This window comes from Panthera leo, chromosome D4 (genome assembly GCF_018350215.1).
Source record: "Panthera leo isolate Ple1 chromosome D4, P.leo_Ple1_pat1.1, whole genome shotgun sequence".
NCBI classification, from domain to species: Eukaryota; Metazoa; Chordata; class Mammalia; order Carnivora; family Felidae; genus Panthera; species Panthera leo.
In genome coordinates, this window is record NC_056691.1 from 42,159,307 (window position 1) to 42,178,490 (window position 19,184).

Below are 19,184 nucleotides of genomic sequence, written 5' to 3' on the forward strand. Positions count from 1 at the left end.
ACCCAGATACTCGAGAAACCTGGGTAACACAGAGCTAGACAAGAGTTGGGTGGCATGCTACTGCCCCAGAGGGCCTTTGGTACAGCAGACGGGGTGATACAGAGAGAAGGATGTACTGTGTGTACAATGTTCTAGGTCCTTAGGGGCTACCTGAGGGACCAGTTTCTGTCTGGTCAGTTCGGGGCACCAGTGGGACTGGGAATGCTCTAGGTAGATGTCTGGGAGCTGTTGAGAATGAAAAAGAGCTGAGTGGCCTGCTACTGCTTCTTAGAAACCCAGTAGAGCAGACACCAGAGCAAGCAAGGAATAATGAGCTCCTGGAGAACAAACAAGCAAATAAACAGAAATTTCTTCTACTTAGAAATCTACACACACCAGTTCAGAGAAGTCACATCTACAGAAAAGTTTTGAGAGCCTCCAGAATCTCTAGCTGGGCTAATTATGGTTAAACCCTTTCCCTATGTGAAGCCAGTTTGTAGACTGGAAGAGGTGGATGTTTCTTCCAAGAAACATGGATAGCAACACAAAGTTGCAAGGAACACAAAGAAACAGGGTAAAATGGCCCAACCAGAGGAACAAAATAAACTTCCAGAAACTGGCCTTAAAGAAACAGGTATATGAATGATCTGACAAAGAATTCAAAAACAGTCATAAAGATGTTCAACAAGCACAAGAAAATGATGCATAAGCAAAATGAGAATTTTTTTTAGTTTTATTTACTTTCTGAAAGAGAGAGACAGAGAGACAGCAAACAGGGGAGGAACAGAGAGAAAGGGAGAGAGGGAATCCCAAGCAGAATTTCACTGTCAGTGCAGAGCCCAGTGTGGGGCTCGAACTCGTGAACCATGAGATCATGACCTGAGCTGAAATCAAGAGTCAGACGTTTAACTGACTGAGCTACCCAGGTGCCCCGAGAATTTCACAATAAATAGAAACTGCTAAAAAGAATTTGGAGCTTAAGAATGCAATAACTGAACTGCAAATTCACTAGCAGTGTTGAACATCAGCTTTGATCAAGCAGAAGATAGAATCAGTGAAATTGAAACCAGGTCATCTGAAATTAACTAGGCAGAGAAGTAAGAAGAAAAAAGGATGAAAGAGAGTAAAGAAAGCCCAAGGGATTTATAGAATACATTGAGCAGATCAATATATGTACTGTGGGAGTTGCAGAAGAACGGAGAGAGTGAAAGGAACAGAATGTTTATTTAAAGAAATAACGGACAAAGAAAAAACTGCCAATCAAGGCTAACACATCTGACAAAGTTGTCCTTCAAAAGTGAAGAAGAAATAAAGGTTTTCCTAGATCAACAAAAGCTGGGAGAATTCATCACTGCTAGACCTGCCTTACAGGAAATGCTCAAGGAAGTCCTTCAGGTTGAAATGAAAAGACACTAAACAGCAACATGAGAACATATGAAAGTATAACACTCACTGGTAAAAATAAACATATAGTAAAATACAGAGTACTGTAAAACTGTACTGGTGGTGTAATCGCTTTTAATGCTCACATAGACATTAAAAGACAAAAGTGTAAAAAATGACTCTAAAATATGTTAATGGATAGACAAAAGAGATGTGATTTGTGACATCAATAACAAAGTGTTTGGGAGGGAGAAGTAAAAGTGCAAAGATTTTGTATGCTTTTGAAGTTAAGTTGTTATCGGCTTAAAATCAATTGTTATAAGATGTTTCACAAAAGCCCCATGACCACCACAAAAGAATTACCTATAAAAGATACACACAACAAGAGGAGAAAGAAATCAAAGCATGTCACTTCAAAAAATTAAAATACAAACAAAAGAAAGAGAAGAACAGAGACAAAAGAGCTCTAAGTTCTTCTCTATCATTAATGACTCTAAATGTAACTGGATTTACATGTACTCCCCAATCAAAAGACAAAGTATAGCCAAGTGGATTTAAGAAAACAAGATCCAAATATATGCTGTCTGTAAGAGACTCACTTTATTTTTTTAATGTTTATTTATTTTTGAGAGAGAGAGAGTGGTGGAGGGGCATAGAGGGAGAGAGAGAATCTCAAGCAGGCTCCATGCTGTCAGCACAGAGCCTGATGCAGGCCTCCATTTAACCACCTCAACATCATGACCTGAGCTGAAATCAAGAGTCAGATGCTTTTTATTCCACCTCAGGAATAGGATTTACTGATTCATCACTTACATATAACACCCAGAGTTCATCCCAACAAGTGCCCTCCTTAATGCCCATCGCCCATTGAGCCCATGCCCCCACCCAACACCCCTCCAGCAACCCTCAGTTTGTTGTCTGTATTTAAGAGTCTCTTATGGTTTCTCTCCTTCTCTGTTTGTATCTTATTTTTGCTTCCCTTCCCTTATGTTTATCTGCTTTGTATCTTAAGGTCCACATATGAGTGAAATCATGTATTTGTCTTCCTTTGACTGACTTATTTTGCTTAGCATAATACACTCTAGTTCCATCCACATTGTTGCAAATGGCAAGATTTCATTCTTTTTGATCACCTAATAATATTCCATTATATATATATGTATATATATATATATATATATATATATATATATATATATACACACACACACACACACACACACACACACACACACACACACACATACCACACCTTCTTTATCCATTCATCTGTCAATGGACATTTGGGCTCTTTCAATACTTTGGCTATTGTTGATAGCACTGCTATAAACATTGGGGTGCATGTGTCCCTTCGAAACAGCACTCCTGTATCCTTTGGATAAATACCTAGTAGTGCAATTGCTGGGTCATAGGGTTGTTCTATTTTTAATTTTTCGAGGAACCTCCATACTGTTTTCCAAAGTGGCTGCACCAGTTTGCATTCCCACCAACAGTGCAAGAGGGTTCCCATTTCTCCACATCCTCGCCAGCATCTATAGTCTCCTGATTTGTTCATTTCAGCCACTCTGACTGGCATGAGGTGGTATCTCAGTGTGGTTTTGATTTGTATTTCCCTGATGAGGAGCGACGTTGAGCATCTTTTCATGTGCCTGTTGGCTATCTGGATGTCTTCTTTAGTGAAGTGTCTATTCATATCTTTTTCCCATTTCTTCACTGGGTTATTTGTATTTTGGGTGTTGAGTTTGATAAGTTCTTTATAGGTTTTGGATACCAACCCTTTATCTGATATGTCATTTGCAAATATCTTCTCCCATTCCATCAGTTGCCTTTTAGTTTTGTTGATTGTTTCCTTCAATGTGCAGAAGGTTTTTATCTTGATGAGGTCCCAATAGTTTATTTTTACTTTTGTTTCCCTTGCCTCCAGAAACATGTCTAAAAAGAAGTTGCTGCAGCCAAAGTCAAAGAGGTTGTTGCCCTGCTTTCTCCTGTAGGATTTTGATGGCTTCCTGTCTTACGTTTAGGCCTTTCATCCATTTTGAGTTTATTTTTGTGTATAGTGTAAGAAAGTGATCCATGTTAATTCTTCCACACGCCACTGTCCAGTTTTCCCAACGCCATTTATTTAAGAGACTGTCTTCATTCCATTGGATATTCTTTACTGCTTTGTCAAAGATTAGTTGGCCATATGTTTGTGGATCCATTTCTGGGTTCTGTATTCTGTTCTATTGATCTGTGTGTCTGTTTTTGTACCATTACCATACTGTCTTGATGATAACAGCTTTGTAATACAGCTTGAAGTCCGGAATTGTGATGCCTCCAGCTTTGGTTTTCTTTGTCAGGATTGTTTTGGCTATTCAGAGTCTTTCCTGGTTCCATACAAATTTTAGGATTGTTTGTTCTAGCTCTGTGAAGAATGCTGGTGTTATTTTGATAGGGATTGCTTTGAATATGTAGATTGCTTCGGGTAGTAACCACATTTTAACAATATTTGTTCTTCCAGTCCATGAACGTGGAATGTTTTTCCTTTTTTTTCTTTTTTCCTGTGTGTGTGTGTGTGTGTGTGTGTGTGTGTGTGTGTGTGTTTTCACTTTCTTTCATAAGCTTTCTATAGTTTTCCGTGTATAGATTTTTCTATACCAATAAACCTCTTTGATCAGGTTTATTGCTAGGTATTTTATGATTTTTGGTATAATTGTAAATGGGATCAGTTCCTTGATTATTCTTTCTTCTGCTTCATTATTGGTGTATAGAAATCCAACTGATTTCTATACATTGACTTTATATCCTGTGACTTTGCTGAATTCATGTATCAGTTCTAACAGTTTTTTGGTGGGGTCTTTTGGGTTTTCCACTCAAGAGTCAGATGCTTCACTGACTGAGCCACCCATGTGTTCTAGGAGACTCACTGTAGATTTAAGGAGACACATAGGATGAAAGTGAAAGGGAGGGGAGAAAAGATACTTCATGCAAACTGTAACAAAAGAGAGCAGTGGTGGTTATATTAGACAACATAGACTTTAAACGAAAAACTGTTAGAAGAGACAAAGAAGGACATTAAGTAATGATAAAAGGATCGATTTACCAAGAAGATACAGCAATTACAAATATTTATGCACCAAATACTAACACTTCTAAATACGTTAAGCAACTTTTGACAGTATTTAAGGGAGAAATAGACAGCAAGACAATAATGGTAGAAGACTTTAATACTCCACTTTAATAATCCAGACAAGATTAATACGGAAATGCAGGACTTGATGAACATTGTAGACTAACTGGACCTGCCAGGCATATACAGAACACTCCACCCAACTACAACATTCTTTTCGAGACACGTCTCGAGACAACGTCTCTTTTCGAGAGAAAGAGAGCATGAGGATGGGAGGGGCAGAGACAGAGGGAGACACAGAATCCGAAGCAGGCTCCAGGCTCTGAGCTGTCAGCACAGAGCCCGATGCGGGGCTCAAACTCACAAACAGCAAGATCATGACCTGAGCCGAAGTCAGACACTTAACCAACTGAGCTACCCAGGCACCAGTGTTCTTTTCAAGTGTACATGGAACATTCTACAGGATAGACCACATGTTAGGCCACAAAATAAGTCTTAAATTCAAGAAAATTGAAACCATACAAAGTATCTTTTCTGACCACAATGGACTGAAACTAGAAATCAATAGCAGAAGGAAAACTGTAAAACCCACAAATATATGAAGTTAAACAACACACTCTTAACCAATGGGTCAAAGAAGAAGTCACAAGGGAAATTAGAAAATACCACAAAACAAATGAAATGAAAACGCAACGTATCAAATCTTGTGGATGCAGTGAAAGCAGTGCTAAGAGGGAAGTTTAAATACTGCACTGTGTACTATATACACTTACAGATTGGTTGATTGTTACCACAATGAAAAAACTGAACACACTATTTTGATACAGGTTGATACAGTATTTTGTTCGTGATAAAATTCTTTTAGTAAACTACAAACAGCAGAGAACTTTCTTTTATTTTTTTAATTTTTTTTTTGTTTTATTTTATTTTTGAGAGAGAGAGCATGAGCAGGGGAGGAGCAGAGAGAGAGGGAGACACAGAATCCAAAGCAGGCTCCAGGCTCTGAGCTGTCAGCACAGAGCCCAATGTGGGGCTCGAACTTATGAAGCACAAGATCATGACCTGAGCTGAAGTCGGACACTTAACCACCCAGGCACCCTGTAGCAGAGATCTTTCTTATTCTGCTAAAAAGTATATACCAAAAACCTAGAACAGCCATCATACTGAATGGTGGAAGGTAAAAGCATTCCTTTAACATCAAGAGAAAGACATTTATGTCTACTATCATTGTTTGTCCTAGACATGGTGCTAGATAAAGGGCACAGGCACCAAAAACAAAGAAATAAAAGTTAAAAGTATGAGACATGAAGAAACAGAACAATCATTAGTTTCAAACACTATGCTGTCTGCACAGAACCTCAAGACAAATTAATAATAGGTTTCAGCAAGATTGCTGGATATAAAGTCAATATATACTAAGATGATGTTTGTATTCACAAGCAATCAACAGAAAATAAAGTCTTAAGAAAGAAATATTATTTAAGTAATAGCAGGAATTATATGCTATCCAGGAATGGAAGACGCATGCCAATTTCAGTAATGTTAACATGTGAAAAGGGAATGTCTTAAAATCACTATATGTTTGCTTTAGAAATACATATATATATATGTATTATATATGTATATTATATATATATGTATATATATATGTATTATATATGTATTATATACATATGTATATATACATATATACATTATATACACATATGTATATATACGTATACGTATATATACATATGTATACATTATATACATATGTACATATATATAATATATATGTATATATAATATATATGTGTGTATATATGTATTATATACATACGTGTATATATGTATTATATATGTATTATATATACATTATATATGTATTATATATGTCAGTAATGTTAACATGTGAAAAGGGAATGTCTTAAAATCACTATATGTTTGCTTTGGAAATACATATATATATGTATTATATATGTATATATGTAATATATATGTATATATGTGTATTATATATGTATTATATACATGTGTATATATACATTATATACACATGTGTATATATACATATATACATTATATACACATATATGTATATATAATATATATGTATATATGTATTATACATGTATTATATACATATGTGTATATATATGCATTATATATGTATTATATACATATATATGTATTATATATAATACATATATATTATATATGTATATATAATATGTATATATATGTGTATATATATGTATATATATACATATATACATATATATATATTAGAAGTATAAAGAAATGTGAGGCAATGATAAACACCAAAGGTGTTCAGGATAGAGATTATTTATGGTGAGTCATAGGAGCTAGATTCATAACCTTCAACTGTATTGGTAATACAGTGTCATTATTGAGTGGTTGGTACATGAGCATTTATTATATATTTCTTTCTGTATCTGTTGTGTATTTGAAATACATCATAAAAAGTGAGGAAACCTGGGGTGCCTGGGTGGCTCAGTTAAGTGTCTGAATTCAGCTCAGGTCATGATCTCGCAATTCATGAATTCGAGCCCCGCATCATGCTCTGTGCTGACAGCTCAGAGCCTGGAGCCTGTTTCAGATTTTGTGTCTCCTTCTCTCTCTGGCCCTTCCCTGATCTCAATCTCTCTCTCTCTCTCTCTCTCTCTCAAAAATCCCACTAATTTTCAAATATACATATCTAAGTACTGTTTATTCTTTAAGAACCACGGATACAGGAGGACAGCAAAGAAACCAGTTCAATTAATAAATATCGAGCGATTTTACTCCAGATTACCCTCTTTCTAAAGATCTATACGAATCAGAACACTTTATATAGCACAGATTTACTGAGTGATTACTCTGTTAGGTTAAGACTATTTGAAAGAAGACAATTCTAAATAGAAAACAGAGTGAAGGATGATGAAGAAGTTCCTGTGTGAAATTTTTGTGTTAAAAAAAAGCTTTTGAATGAAACCTCTGAGAAATACCTTGTATAGTATCATCTAAGTCTGAACTTTGTAAATCTTTTTTCCTCCTTTAGAAGAAATTTCTAAATTACGCCATGTATTGTCTTATTATTTTTAAAGTAATTTTCATAATGCGTTAGTTTTTAATTTAAAAAAAGTCCCATTTTACATGTTGTCAGTAACCTTTTATCAGGTCCAAAAGTTTGCAAAAACCATTCTTTTAAGGGAGCATATTTTTAAAAAAAATTTTAAGGTTTATTTATTTGTGAGAGAGAGACAGAGTGCAAGTCAGGAAGGGGCAGAGAGAGAGGGAGACAGAGAATGTGAAACAGGCTCCAGGCTCTGAGCTGACAGCGCAGAGCCTGACGTGGGGCTCGAACCCACTAACCATGAGATCATGACCCGAGGTGAAGTCGGATGCTTAACGAACTGAGCCACCCAGGCGCCCCTGCAAAAGCCATTCTTTTAAAGAAATGTCCATGTTTTTACTCTCTTTAAATCTTAGGAAACTTACACAGGAAATAGAGAAAACATTATTAAGTGGTTTCCCTTGAGAATTTTAGTAGGATGTTATTTATAAATGTAATCAAAATTATATGAATACTTAGTATTGCTTCTGTTAAATTTGTAATGAGTTGTAGATTTTTGAAATCCCCCAACTGGCTTTCATCCAAGTAATTTGTTTTCAGAGCTTATAATGTAGTACAACTGAGGAAAGACATGCCGTTAACTATTGACCCTATCAATTAAATATTTCAATAAGTATTAAGATGCTATTCATATTTAGCATATACTTAAGAAATGTCTATCATTTTACTACTTTGAATATATAAAATTGGAGCTAGATATGAAGATCTTTAATCTTTGGGTTTATTTCCCCAAAAGTCAGTAATATTTCATTTAGATTAGCATCGTAAGGCACTATTTCTATGAATTGATTCCAGTGTTATAGAAATAAGTTTAATGTTGATATACATAAATCTTAGTGGCTTATTAATTGAAAATGCTTTTTTAAAAATAGGAATTACAGAAATATATGTCTATTATAAATTTTTGGAAATCAGAGATTATTTTAAGGAATATCAATGCCTTTTGAAGTTGGTATAAGCATTAAGAGTAATTTTTAATCGTATAGATTCTCACTGACATTTAGTAACAATACTATATATGAGTATTCGTTTCTTTAGGCCTGTTCACAAAGGATTTTTGTGCAATACAATCTGTACAGTAAGAAGTAAATCCCCCACTAGGGTGGAAAAACAATCAAAAGTATTGAAATCTGTTGTGTAAGAATACCAAGTTTAATTAAAGGAGAATGAGGCAGAAGTCATGAGACTTCTGCTGATATTCTAGAACTTGATAGCCTCTGTTCCTAATAACTCAATCATATAACCTCACTTGAGATTTTATTGATGTTCTTTATCTTCTATTAGATCGAGATATTTATTATTACTATCACCCTGAAATATCAACCATTATTTTTGGTGATTTGGCAATTTTTTTTTATCTTTTTCTTCATTCTTTGAGTAGTTTAATTGGGGTGGATTCTTTTCCTCCTGCCCCCCTTACAGTTTAAGTAACTGAAATAAATATTGACAAAAGGGGTGGAGGAAGACTAGAATTGAATAGAATATGTATATACAGTACATGTGAAGAATAGATAATTCCATGTTGAATTAGCTGAGTTTGAGTAGTGGAAAGCTGCAGAAGGAGAGTGAAAAAGAAGGGTTTAGAAAGAAAGTACTCAGTTTCTTCTTTGGAATGGCATGTGTACTGCCATTCTCTGTCATTTCCTGTTGGGGAAGGGAATCAGAATGGGAATGCATTGCACTTTGGTAGTCATTAGTAAGCATGCCAGGTGTATATCAAATGTCTAGGAGGTCTGAAACTGATATGATAATATTATCATGTGAACATTGAGAAATTGTTAGTGGTAGTGATCATGATTAATTGTTCTGGATATACTTTTGGTTCTGAATATCTGTCTCTGTATTGAGTACTTGGTATTTAAGTTTCATTTATTTTAGTAACTAGAATGGAGGGTTTGAAATAACAACAGACCTATATAGTTGAGTTCTTCTTACCATGAATAAACCAAATACTGATTGTTTTCCCACAAATATTGACAATTCAATTGTATTAGTTAATTTTCCAAATTTCATATATAATACATTTATACTGATCCTTTCCCATAGTTTGGGGGACAGAAATATAAGTGATGAGGTTTGACTTCAGCACAGTTAAAATTCTGTGATTCTAGATTATTGTGAAACCTACTATATTGCTAGTACCACTTAGATTAATGTTTACTATAAATGCCCATAGGGCCAAAACTGTCAGTACAAATTAAAGGACACATGTTCAATGTTTTCTGTACATGGAGCTGTTTTGAGAATTAAAATTGTAAGTAAACTTTTTCAAACAATTTAACACTTGTAATAATAGTGTTGGTTTTCATTTTTCATGTTCAAACACTTATAAAATTGCTTAATAGGACATTACTTAGAACTCATATCACAAAGTAAGGGCATTTAGTTAATTTTACTTCTTGTAAATGTTACAGAGAGTAGCAGATCTCTTATCCATATGCAGATATCCATACTTCTTTTAGAATCTAATTTGAACGCGTCAAGACAGATTGGCATTTCCAGTACGATAAAAAACTGCTTTGTTAATTGCAAACCATATTTAGTATGACCTTATAACAAAGTAGCACCTTAAGTGTCATGCTTTGTCTTTAATGTGCACACTGGAGCTATGTTCATCTGTACTAGACAACTGCACTTCATGAAAAGAGTTTTTTTCTTGATAGGCAATTAGCAGTAATTAGGAAGATTCACCTCAATAAGACGTCAACATGAGATTGTTTTAAAAAGTTGAATGTCAGTGACTTAAAAAGAAAGTTCTTCTGACACATAGGTATGGCATGTGAAACATGAAATGTTAATTTAACTTTTCTGCTTATTATTCATGCACAATATTATTTTGTCATTCAGACACTACACTGACAGAGTGTAAAGGGTGTTAAAATAGTGCTGCTAGAATAAAAAGAGGATTAATCTTCCATTGGCCAATTAGCCAAAGGGTACTTAATGGTCTCTAAAGGCTACTGAAGTCTAACTACTAGCAAAAGCATTGGTAAAAAGTCCTCTATATTACCTTCATTTGCTTGACATTTTGTGAAACATACTGTAGGCCTTTAATCACTGCATTTATCAGAAAGTAGTTTATAAATGAGTGATGTAGTAACTCAGTGTATTTTTCATAAGAAATTTTGTTACATAAATAATTCCACCTCTGCCTGAGATCTTTGTTCTTTTTTTTTTTTTTTTGGTCGGTTGTTTTTAATTTTTAATTCTTTTTCTTGAAGATCTCAAATATCATAACAAAGAAAGACTCATGTTTTCAATTTGAAGCACTTGTTACTAACTTGAAAGAGTTATTAATCTGAACTATTTATCTTTTTGGATAAGTACTTGTATGGAAAATACTCTGCTAATAACCTAAAAACCCATGTCATTTTCTTTGTAACTCATATAATGTTTTAAATAAGTGACTGTGATTTTAGTATTATAAATGGACAATACAGAATTTTATTTCTTTCTGTTTTTTCTCATAAAAGAATAATGTAAATGGTCACTGACTTACCAGGTTTCCACTTAACGATGGGGTCAAAGATGTATATGCATTCAGCAGAAATTGTACTTTGAATTTTGAATTTTGATCTTTTCCTGGAATAGTGATATGTGGTAATGATCCTCTCTGATGATGCTGGACAGGCAGCAGCCACAGCTCCTGATCAGCCACCCAGTCACGAGGGTGAACAGCCAATACACTTAGAGCCATTCCATAACCATACAGTCATCCTCTTTTTCACTTTCACTACAGTATTTAGTAAATTACATGAGATATTGAACACTTTATTATAAAACAGACTTTGTGTTAGCTGATTTTGCCCAATCGCAGGCTAATGTAAGTGTTCTGAGCACATTTAAGGTACGCGAAAGTAAGTTCTGATGTCTGATGGTTTATAATATCTTTAACTTATGTTGAATTTGTCAGGATGTAACCCCATCATAAGACAAGGAAGACCTATATTCCCAATAAAAGAATATTGATTCTCTTCACAAGGAGAAATATCATTAAGATCGTGGTGACTTTCTAGGAGATTCTTGCCTGTAGAATTTACATAGGTATTATTCACTAGAATTTTCTCTCCAGTCTTTTTACTTTAATTCTGGTAACAAAATTATTATGTAATAATTTTTTAAATTATAATAAGATTTTTAAATTGCTGCCTCTGCTTAAGTGTGAACCAGAATTATCTGATTGTCAGATAAAAATCTACTTATGTATTCAACATGAAATAACATTAGTCCATATTCTCAGTCCTATGTAGAATTTAGGACTTGGTAAAGTAATTGGAAACATACAGTTACCTTTTAAGGATTGTTTTCCCCTTGACTGTCAAGGCCTTTGGGTTTCAAAAGGAGAAAGAAAAATAAGACACTCCACCATTATAGATAAGAACTAACCCTCACTTCTTACTCTGTTTTAGTGGCTGAACTTTTCTAGAACATGACATTTAACTTTTGTTCTAAGATGGACTGGAAAGAATCCCTCTCCCACCAACTATTTTTTCCATAGGCTTTCCAGAAACCCTGCTCCCGTGACCTGTTCAACCTCATGTTAGGCTGGATTTTCTAGAATTTCCATGTGTCTACATTTCACATCCCACTATGCCAACTAAAAATGTTTTCCAAAATTTTTTAGATGACTCATTACTTTACATTTCTAATCCAGTGGTGAAAAACATGGGGAAAGCTGAACAGTGTCTTTCAATAGAACAGTTACTGTCCAGCAAAAAACGTTAGGTAAGAATCAGTCTCTTATTAGAATTAAAGAGCTATGCTCGCTATCCTTTTCCCTGGAGCACTGCTCCTAATCTAGTGAATGTTCACAGCGTTTTGTTTATCTATGCCATGACTAGCGTCATATCCATTAAGTAGTCAGATGTTGAATATTTTATTCTTTGGAGACATTGAGATCAGAAATCTTAAAATATATTGTTTTGGCGAATGATTAGGGAAATAATTCTTTCATTTCTGATTTTTTTTTTCTAAGTCCTTTACTTCATTTTGCTTGGACTGTAGGATATTTTCTGTGGGCCCAGTTTTATTTTTTTCTGATAATTCATTCTTGAACATTAAAATGTTTACTGAGGCTCCATGCTGGAAAAGAGATCCAGCATCTCATCAGGAGTGGCCTCAGTGTACTTACCAGTATTCGGGCAGATACCTTCCCTAGAGTAAAAGTTGGAAAGCAAGGCAAGTGTAGATCTAGCTGTATCTGGCCTTTAATGTTGCACCTAGCTTCTAGGAAACATCTGACAAAACAGATCAGGAGGGATACATGGAAGGAAACTGGCTGTAATAGTGCTTACCAGATGGGATGTGAAGGCAGTAGAATTTCCATTAGCTCCCTGTTTTGTTTATTCATAGCATTCACTGTAGTTTATTGTTACATATTTCTAGGGTATAGACTGGTAGCCACCTAAAGGCGAGGATTGCCACTTTTTTGTTTATCACTGAAAACAGAGCTAGTAGAGTTACTACTATGTAGGATGTATTTAAAAAATAAATGCTAGGGTGGCTCAGTCAGTTAAGCCTCTGACTGCAGCTCAGGTCATGATCTCGTGGTTCATGAGTTTGAGCCCCACATCAGGCTCTGTGCTGACAGCTCAGAGCCTGGAGCCTACTTCAGATTCTGTGTCTCCCTCTCTCTCTGCCCCTGCCCCACTCAGGCTCTGTCTGTCCTCTCTCTCTCAAAAATGAAACACATTTAAATAAATAAATAAATAAATAAATAAATAAATAAGTGCTAGATACTGAATCAGTTCTGGGTTTAGATATTCACTATCGAAATCTGCCAGAAAATGTTAAGTTGGGGCCCAGAATACAAGAAATTTATCTCTTGAATAAACTGAGTGAACTCTTACATACGAGAACAAGGGAGAATATGTCAAGAGAGCCTTATTTACCCTGTTCATGGGATTCCATGGCTACACAGCAAAAGGAAGCTTTGGGCCAGAGCTTTTGCTTTGTAATTAAACTGTAAGATGCAAATCTAGAGGCTATTTATTTCTAGCATAGAAAATGAGACCATTTTTTTAATACAATTGAAGACATAAAATTAACACAAAATTATGGATAAGGAAAAAATTAAACCAGGGTGAGGATGTTATGCAAACTATATACTGTGGGGTTTGGGATATTTGGTCAAGGTGGGGCAGGCTGGCCATAAGAGAACAAGGTTCAAGAAAGAGACTTATTTTTTAAAAGTGGGGACTCACATTAGTTTTCCATGCTACGTAGTAAGTTGCCGCAAATTTCTTAGCTTAGAAACAATGTACATACTCAGTACCTCACAGTGTTCATGGGTGGTGGTTCTGGCACAGCACCGTGAGGTCCTCTTCTCAGAGTTTCACAGGGCTGCCATCTGTGTTGTATCTTCAAGGCCAGGCCGCCTTCCTTTCTGGAGCTCAGGCTTTTCTTCCAAGCTCTTGTGTTTGTTGGAAAAATTCAGTTCCTTGCACTTGTAGGGCTGAGGTCCCTGTTTTCTTGTTCACTGCTGTTCTAGGACCATTTTCATTCCTGAGGCCTTCCTTAGGTCCTTGTCTTATATCCCTCCAACACTCCTCCCATAACATGGCAACTTACTTCTTCAAGGCCAGCAGGAGAATCTCTCTGATGTCAGGAGGGCCCCAGGAATTCTTTTATTTTTTATTTTATTATTGATTGATTGATTTAGAGAGAAGAGTAGGGGGGGAGAGTGCAAGCAGGGGAGGGGCAGAGAGAGAGAGAAAGACAGAAAATCCCAAGGAGGCTCTGCACTGTCAGCACAGAGTCCAATGAGGGGCTGTGAGGTCATGACCTGAGCCAAAGTTGGATGCTGAACCAACTGAGCCACCCAGGTGTGCACTGTCCCCCCACCTCTCCCACCCCCCACCCCACCACCTTGGATTTTTTTAAAGGGCTTATCTGATTACATCAGGACCAGCCAGGATAAATTTGCTTTTGATTAATTCAAGGGCCTGTGATTAGGAAACATGATTTACAGAATGCCTTTAGCATATAACACATGCAAATAATATAATCATGGGAGTGATAGTCCATTATATTTGCAGGTCCCAACCACAGACAAGGGAAAGGTATTATGCGAGGCATGGGTCACTGGGTCATCTGAGTATTCTGCCCACCTCAGAGCTCCTTACTGAAGAAAGAATTCTCCAAAATATTTTGTTTCCTCTTACAGTTGCATAGAGGGCTCTTTTCTTTTCAGAGACTTATCCTCCAATGTTCTATTTAAATAAATAATAACTAGTGTCTAGTTTCAAATTTTATAGTATTAAATTCTACTTTGTAACATTTAGTTAGAATAATTGACTAACATAAATCAATACAAATCTCAGTACCTATTCTCACTGAAGTCAACTTTTAAATTGAAATAGACTTTTTAAAAGATTGTTATATCTTTTAAAGGAGGGATTATATATATTTTTTTATATATTTAATATTTTGGATATATCACAAAGCTCTTCTTAAAATCCAGGTTCTCAGCCTTTAAGATAATTCTCAGACACTTTATGGCAGCATTTACCACAAGGTAGTGCTAACAGTAATGCTATAAATTTAAATTTTGCCAAGTGCTATCATAATTTTTTTTAATTCTGCCCTCAAAATTACCTTTGCAAGGGTGACAAGCATCATCCCTAGAATTTTTCAATGAGGAAACAAAGTCATGTGCTAATTCGTGTCACCCAACTGGTAAGCAGTAGATCCAAAGCTAAAATCCAGAAATTAGGACTCTTCCCTGTGTTTTATTATTACTTATGGTTTTAATATGAATGACATATATTTTTAAGTGTTTGGAGATGGTAAAGTAATAATATAGAAATAGGAATCATTGTTTTGATAAAAAAGGAAAAGTAACAATTTTAAGAGTAATCTTAATTTATTCATAAATTTTAAGCATAATCTGTTTCTAACAAGATCATCACAATGTGGTCTCACATGTCAAACTTGTGTACACTAAAGAAAGTTATTTATGCTTCTTGTCTCATCGGTAGCATTTCCAAATAAGAGAGGATGCTTTCACTGAGAGAAGTTAGTAATAGGGCCATCATTATTTGTCCAAAATTCTGAGGAATAAAAAACTCCAAACTGATGAAATATATGATTTGCTTATATCCTCTATTTCAGCATATGCTCTGTAGCATTTCTGGGCATATATAACTAATATTATGGAATATGGTTTAAAGATTGTAGATTTTAAATATTGGTAAATCAAAACATGATTTATATTTTAATAAATTACAAATTGTGGTTTGCTGTCTCCATAATTTCAGTGTTTCTTTAGTTAATGAATTTTTATATTGTTAGATTGAAGTTAAAATCTACGTATACCTGTCTTTTAGAGATCTGAATTTATTGGCTTGGTCTTTCCTCCATGAAGGATTTATTTATAGTGTTAGGATCTACCACCGTGGAAGGATTAGACAGAAATCTAATGGCATACAAATTTAACAAATGAGAGAAGCCACCAGTGCTGTTCGGGGGAAGAAAAGAACCTCCTCAAAGTTTAGTTTTCAGTGTTGCCTACAATTCCACATAGAATTGTAGCCATGAGTTATGTCATACCAAATTAAAATCTCAGAAAGTCTAATTTAGATGCATAGCATTAACTTCAGGATTGATAAATGCTCCGATGCACACTACCTAAGTAAATGCTGATAACATTACCTTACTAATAAAAGTGTATTTTAATTTATATAGTGATAAACTAATAGATTGTAAATATAAACTGAAACTGATGTGTCTTCATAGCACCATCCATGCTACAAATAGCAAGACTTCAATTTTTGGAAACTTTCTTTTGGTCCTTACTATACAGAAGGCATTGTTTTTAAATTTTTTTTTATGTTTATTTATTTTTGAGAGAGAGAGAGAGGCAGAGAGACAACGTGCGAGTGGGGGAGGTGCAGAGAGAGAGGGAGACACAGAATCCGAAACAGGCTCCAGGCTCTGAGCCGTCAGCACAGACCCCGACGCGGGGCTCAAACCCACGACTGCAAACTGACTGAGCCACCCAGGTGCTCCAAGAAGGCATTGTTTTTAGATAGCCTGGGGAATACATAGGGGAAAAAGGCACAGTCCTCTCTCAAGGATTCACTAGGGTTCATGGTTGAAGAACAGGCATAGAGCAATGGGAGATAAGAGAATGGAGAAGCTACTTTGTTGAAGAAAAAAAAGGAAGAAAGAACAGAAGCCTTCATAAAGGAGGAACTACTAAACTCTTCTTTAAGCATGAGCAAGATTTCAGCAGAAGGAAACACCATGTGTAGAGTCATCAATGTAGAAATGGCATTGGTTTGGGGAATGGCAGGCAAGATTGACTTCAGATGATATGTAACTGAAACAAGTTGAAGCTAAATCTTAGCCTTATTGTAACCACAAACATCTGAGCTTTATTCTTTTGGGGTGAGAAGCTTCTGAAAGGTTTTCGAATAAAGGAATAGGAGGCCAGTGTTGTTTTAGAAAGTTGTATAAAAGATGATTTCAAAGGACGGAAGATTGCAGCAAGGGGAAGGGCTTTGCAGTAGTCTTAGTAGGATAGTGAGAGTCTTCATTAAGAAAGTGGCACAGGGAAAGAATATGAGAAGCATTACATAATTTATAGAACCTGACAATTGATTGGACATAGAGAATTAATAAACAAGGAGGGAAATGGATTCAGGCTTGGGAGATAACCAGAAGATTTTCAGGCTTAGGGAAATTATAAGGTTGCTTTTAGATACTAAGTATTAGGTACTTTTGAGACAATCCATGAATGAATATTCCCTGAAAATATATAGAACCACACCTTTAGATCATAAGTTCAAATATAATCAGGGGTGCCTGGGTGGCTCAGTCGGTTAAGTGTCTGACTTTGGCTTAGGTCCTGATCTCACAGTTCGTGAGTTCAAGCCGCATGTCAGGCAGGCTCTGTGCTGACAACTCAGAGCCTGGAGCCTGCTTCAGACTCTGTGTCTCCATCTCTGTCTGCCCCTTCTCCACTTGCACTCTGTCTCTCTCTCAAAAAATAAACATTAAAAATATTTTTTAAATAAGTTCAAATATAATCAAAGAAATATTTTTTCACTGAAACATACTTATTTCACCAAAACATAATATCAAATATATCAAGCCCTAATTTTTAATCTAGTATCTGAAATATTCATATTTAATACTATACACATATACACACAAACACATATGCAATTGTTCATATAGTTTGTAAAAGTCATGTTTATATGTAGTGTTAATGCTTAAATAACTTATTTTGTCCCATATTTATATTACTGTACACGTTGACTACATCTTTTGCTGTTTCTCATTAGAGTTTTTCAGAAGGAAAGATTTTTGCCCCCTGAGAGATTTCAGTACCATTTTATCTAATTGTTCCTTATGTTAAACTACCATATTATAAGCTTCTTTGGAATCATAAAATAGTAATGCAGTTACCTCTTAAGGAGCTGTGAGTTGTTAGGCCATTATAGCTTGGTGGCATTCTGCTGACTGCAGATTGGTGAACAAGAAGGGCTGACATTAAGACCATTTCTTCTACACTATTTCATAAAAACATTACCGGTAGGTATGTCTCTTAGTAAAATGTTGATGTTATTAAAAATTTAAATGTAAGGAGTTTAGTGCAATTCTACGCTAATATTACAAAGAGGACTTGTCAACAGTCAGATGCATAAGACTAAGCGAATTTGCACACTATTTATTTGAGCTAAATCTCTAATAAGCCTCTTCTGCTAATTGGACTTAACATTTATGTTACTAAATGAGAAACGTTTTGGCTGCCATATAGGATAGTAAGACCTACCCAATGGAATAAACAACTAACATCTGTTATCCTGTCCTGCTCCAGCTTGGCTTTTACCAGTTAAGTACATCAGCCCTGAAGTCAAGGTTATCAAATATGTGAATCTCTGGCTCAGCCATGTCTATGTGAGGTCAAAGAAATATCACATCATGAGTAAAGACCAGCCAACCAAAAGATACTAGATACAGCTGGTCCATTTTGTTTTAACCTTTACATACCCTACGACCAGAAGCAAAAACTAGTCAAGGTTATAATCTTTGTAAAGTTTTAACGATAACTATTTTTAGAATTAATTTCACTCTTTGGCATTAGAATTTTATGCTGATAATTGTTAGGTTAAAGGTAATTATTTTTATAATACATTTATATTTATTTTCTTTTTAAAAAAGAAGCTAAATTTGGATTTGGCTGACCTTCGGAAGGAAAAAGAAGACTTACTGAAGAAATTGGAGTCCTCATCTGAAATCACAAGTTTGGCAGAAGAAGTTTCCCGAGTAATAGTTCCACGGATACAAGTTACATCACTTGGTCCTTCAAGGAGCATGGATTTGGAGATGAAGCAATTGCAGTGTAAACTAAAGGTGATTGTAAATTTGTTAAACATGAAAATATTTATTAGGTTTTTGAAAAATGTGTATTTATTTTGAGAGAGAGGGAGAGCACAAGCAGGGGAGGGGAAGCGAGGGGGAATCCCAAGCAGCCTCCACGCTGTCAGCATGTAGCCAGACGCAGGGCTCAAACCCACAACCCGTGAGATCATGACCTGAGCCGAAATCAAGAGTCAGATGCTTAACCGACTAAGTCACCCAGGTGCC

The 19,184-nt window shown here is 35.5% G+C and overlaps 1 protein-coding gene across 2 annotated transcripts in view; it reads left to right on the forward strand.

Moving 5' to 3' along the window:
- Window positions 1–19,184, forward strand: part of CNTLN (centlein) — a 313,278-nt gene that overhangs the window by 238,856 nt on the left and 55,238 nt on the right. For both annotated transcript variants that reach the window (XM_042913157.1, XM_042913158.1), the window contains exon 19: window positions 18,759–18,950. In XM_042913157.1, coding sequence (XP_042769091.1) covers window positions 18,759–18,950 — 192 coding nt within the window. The remainder of the gene's footprint in view (window positions 1–18,758; window positions 18,951–19,184) is intronic.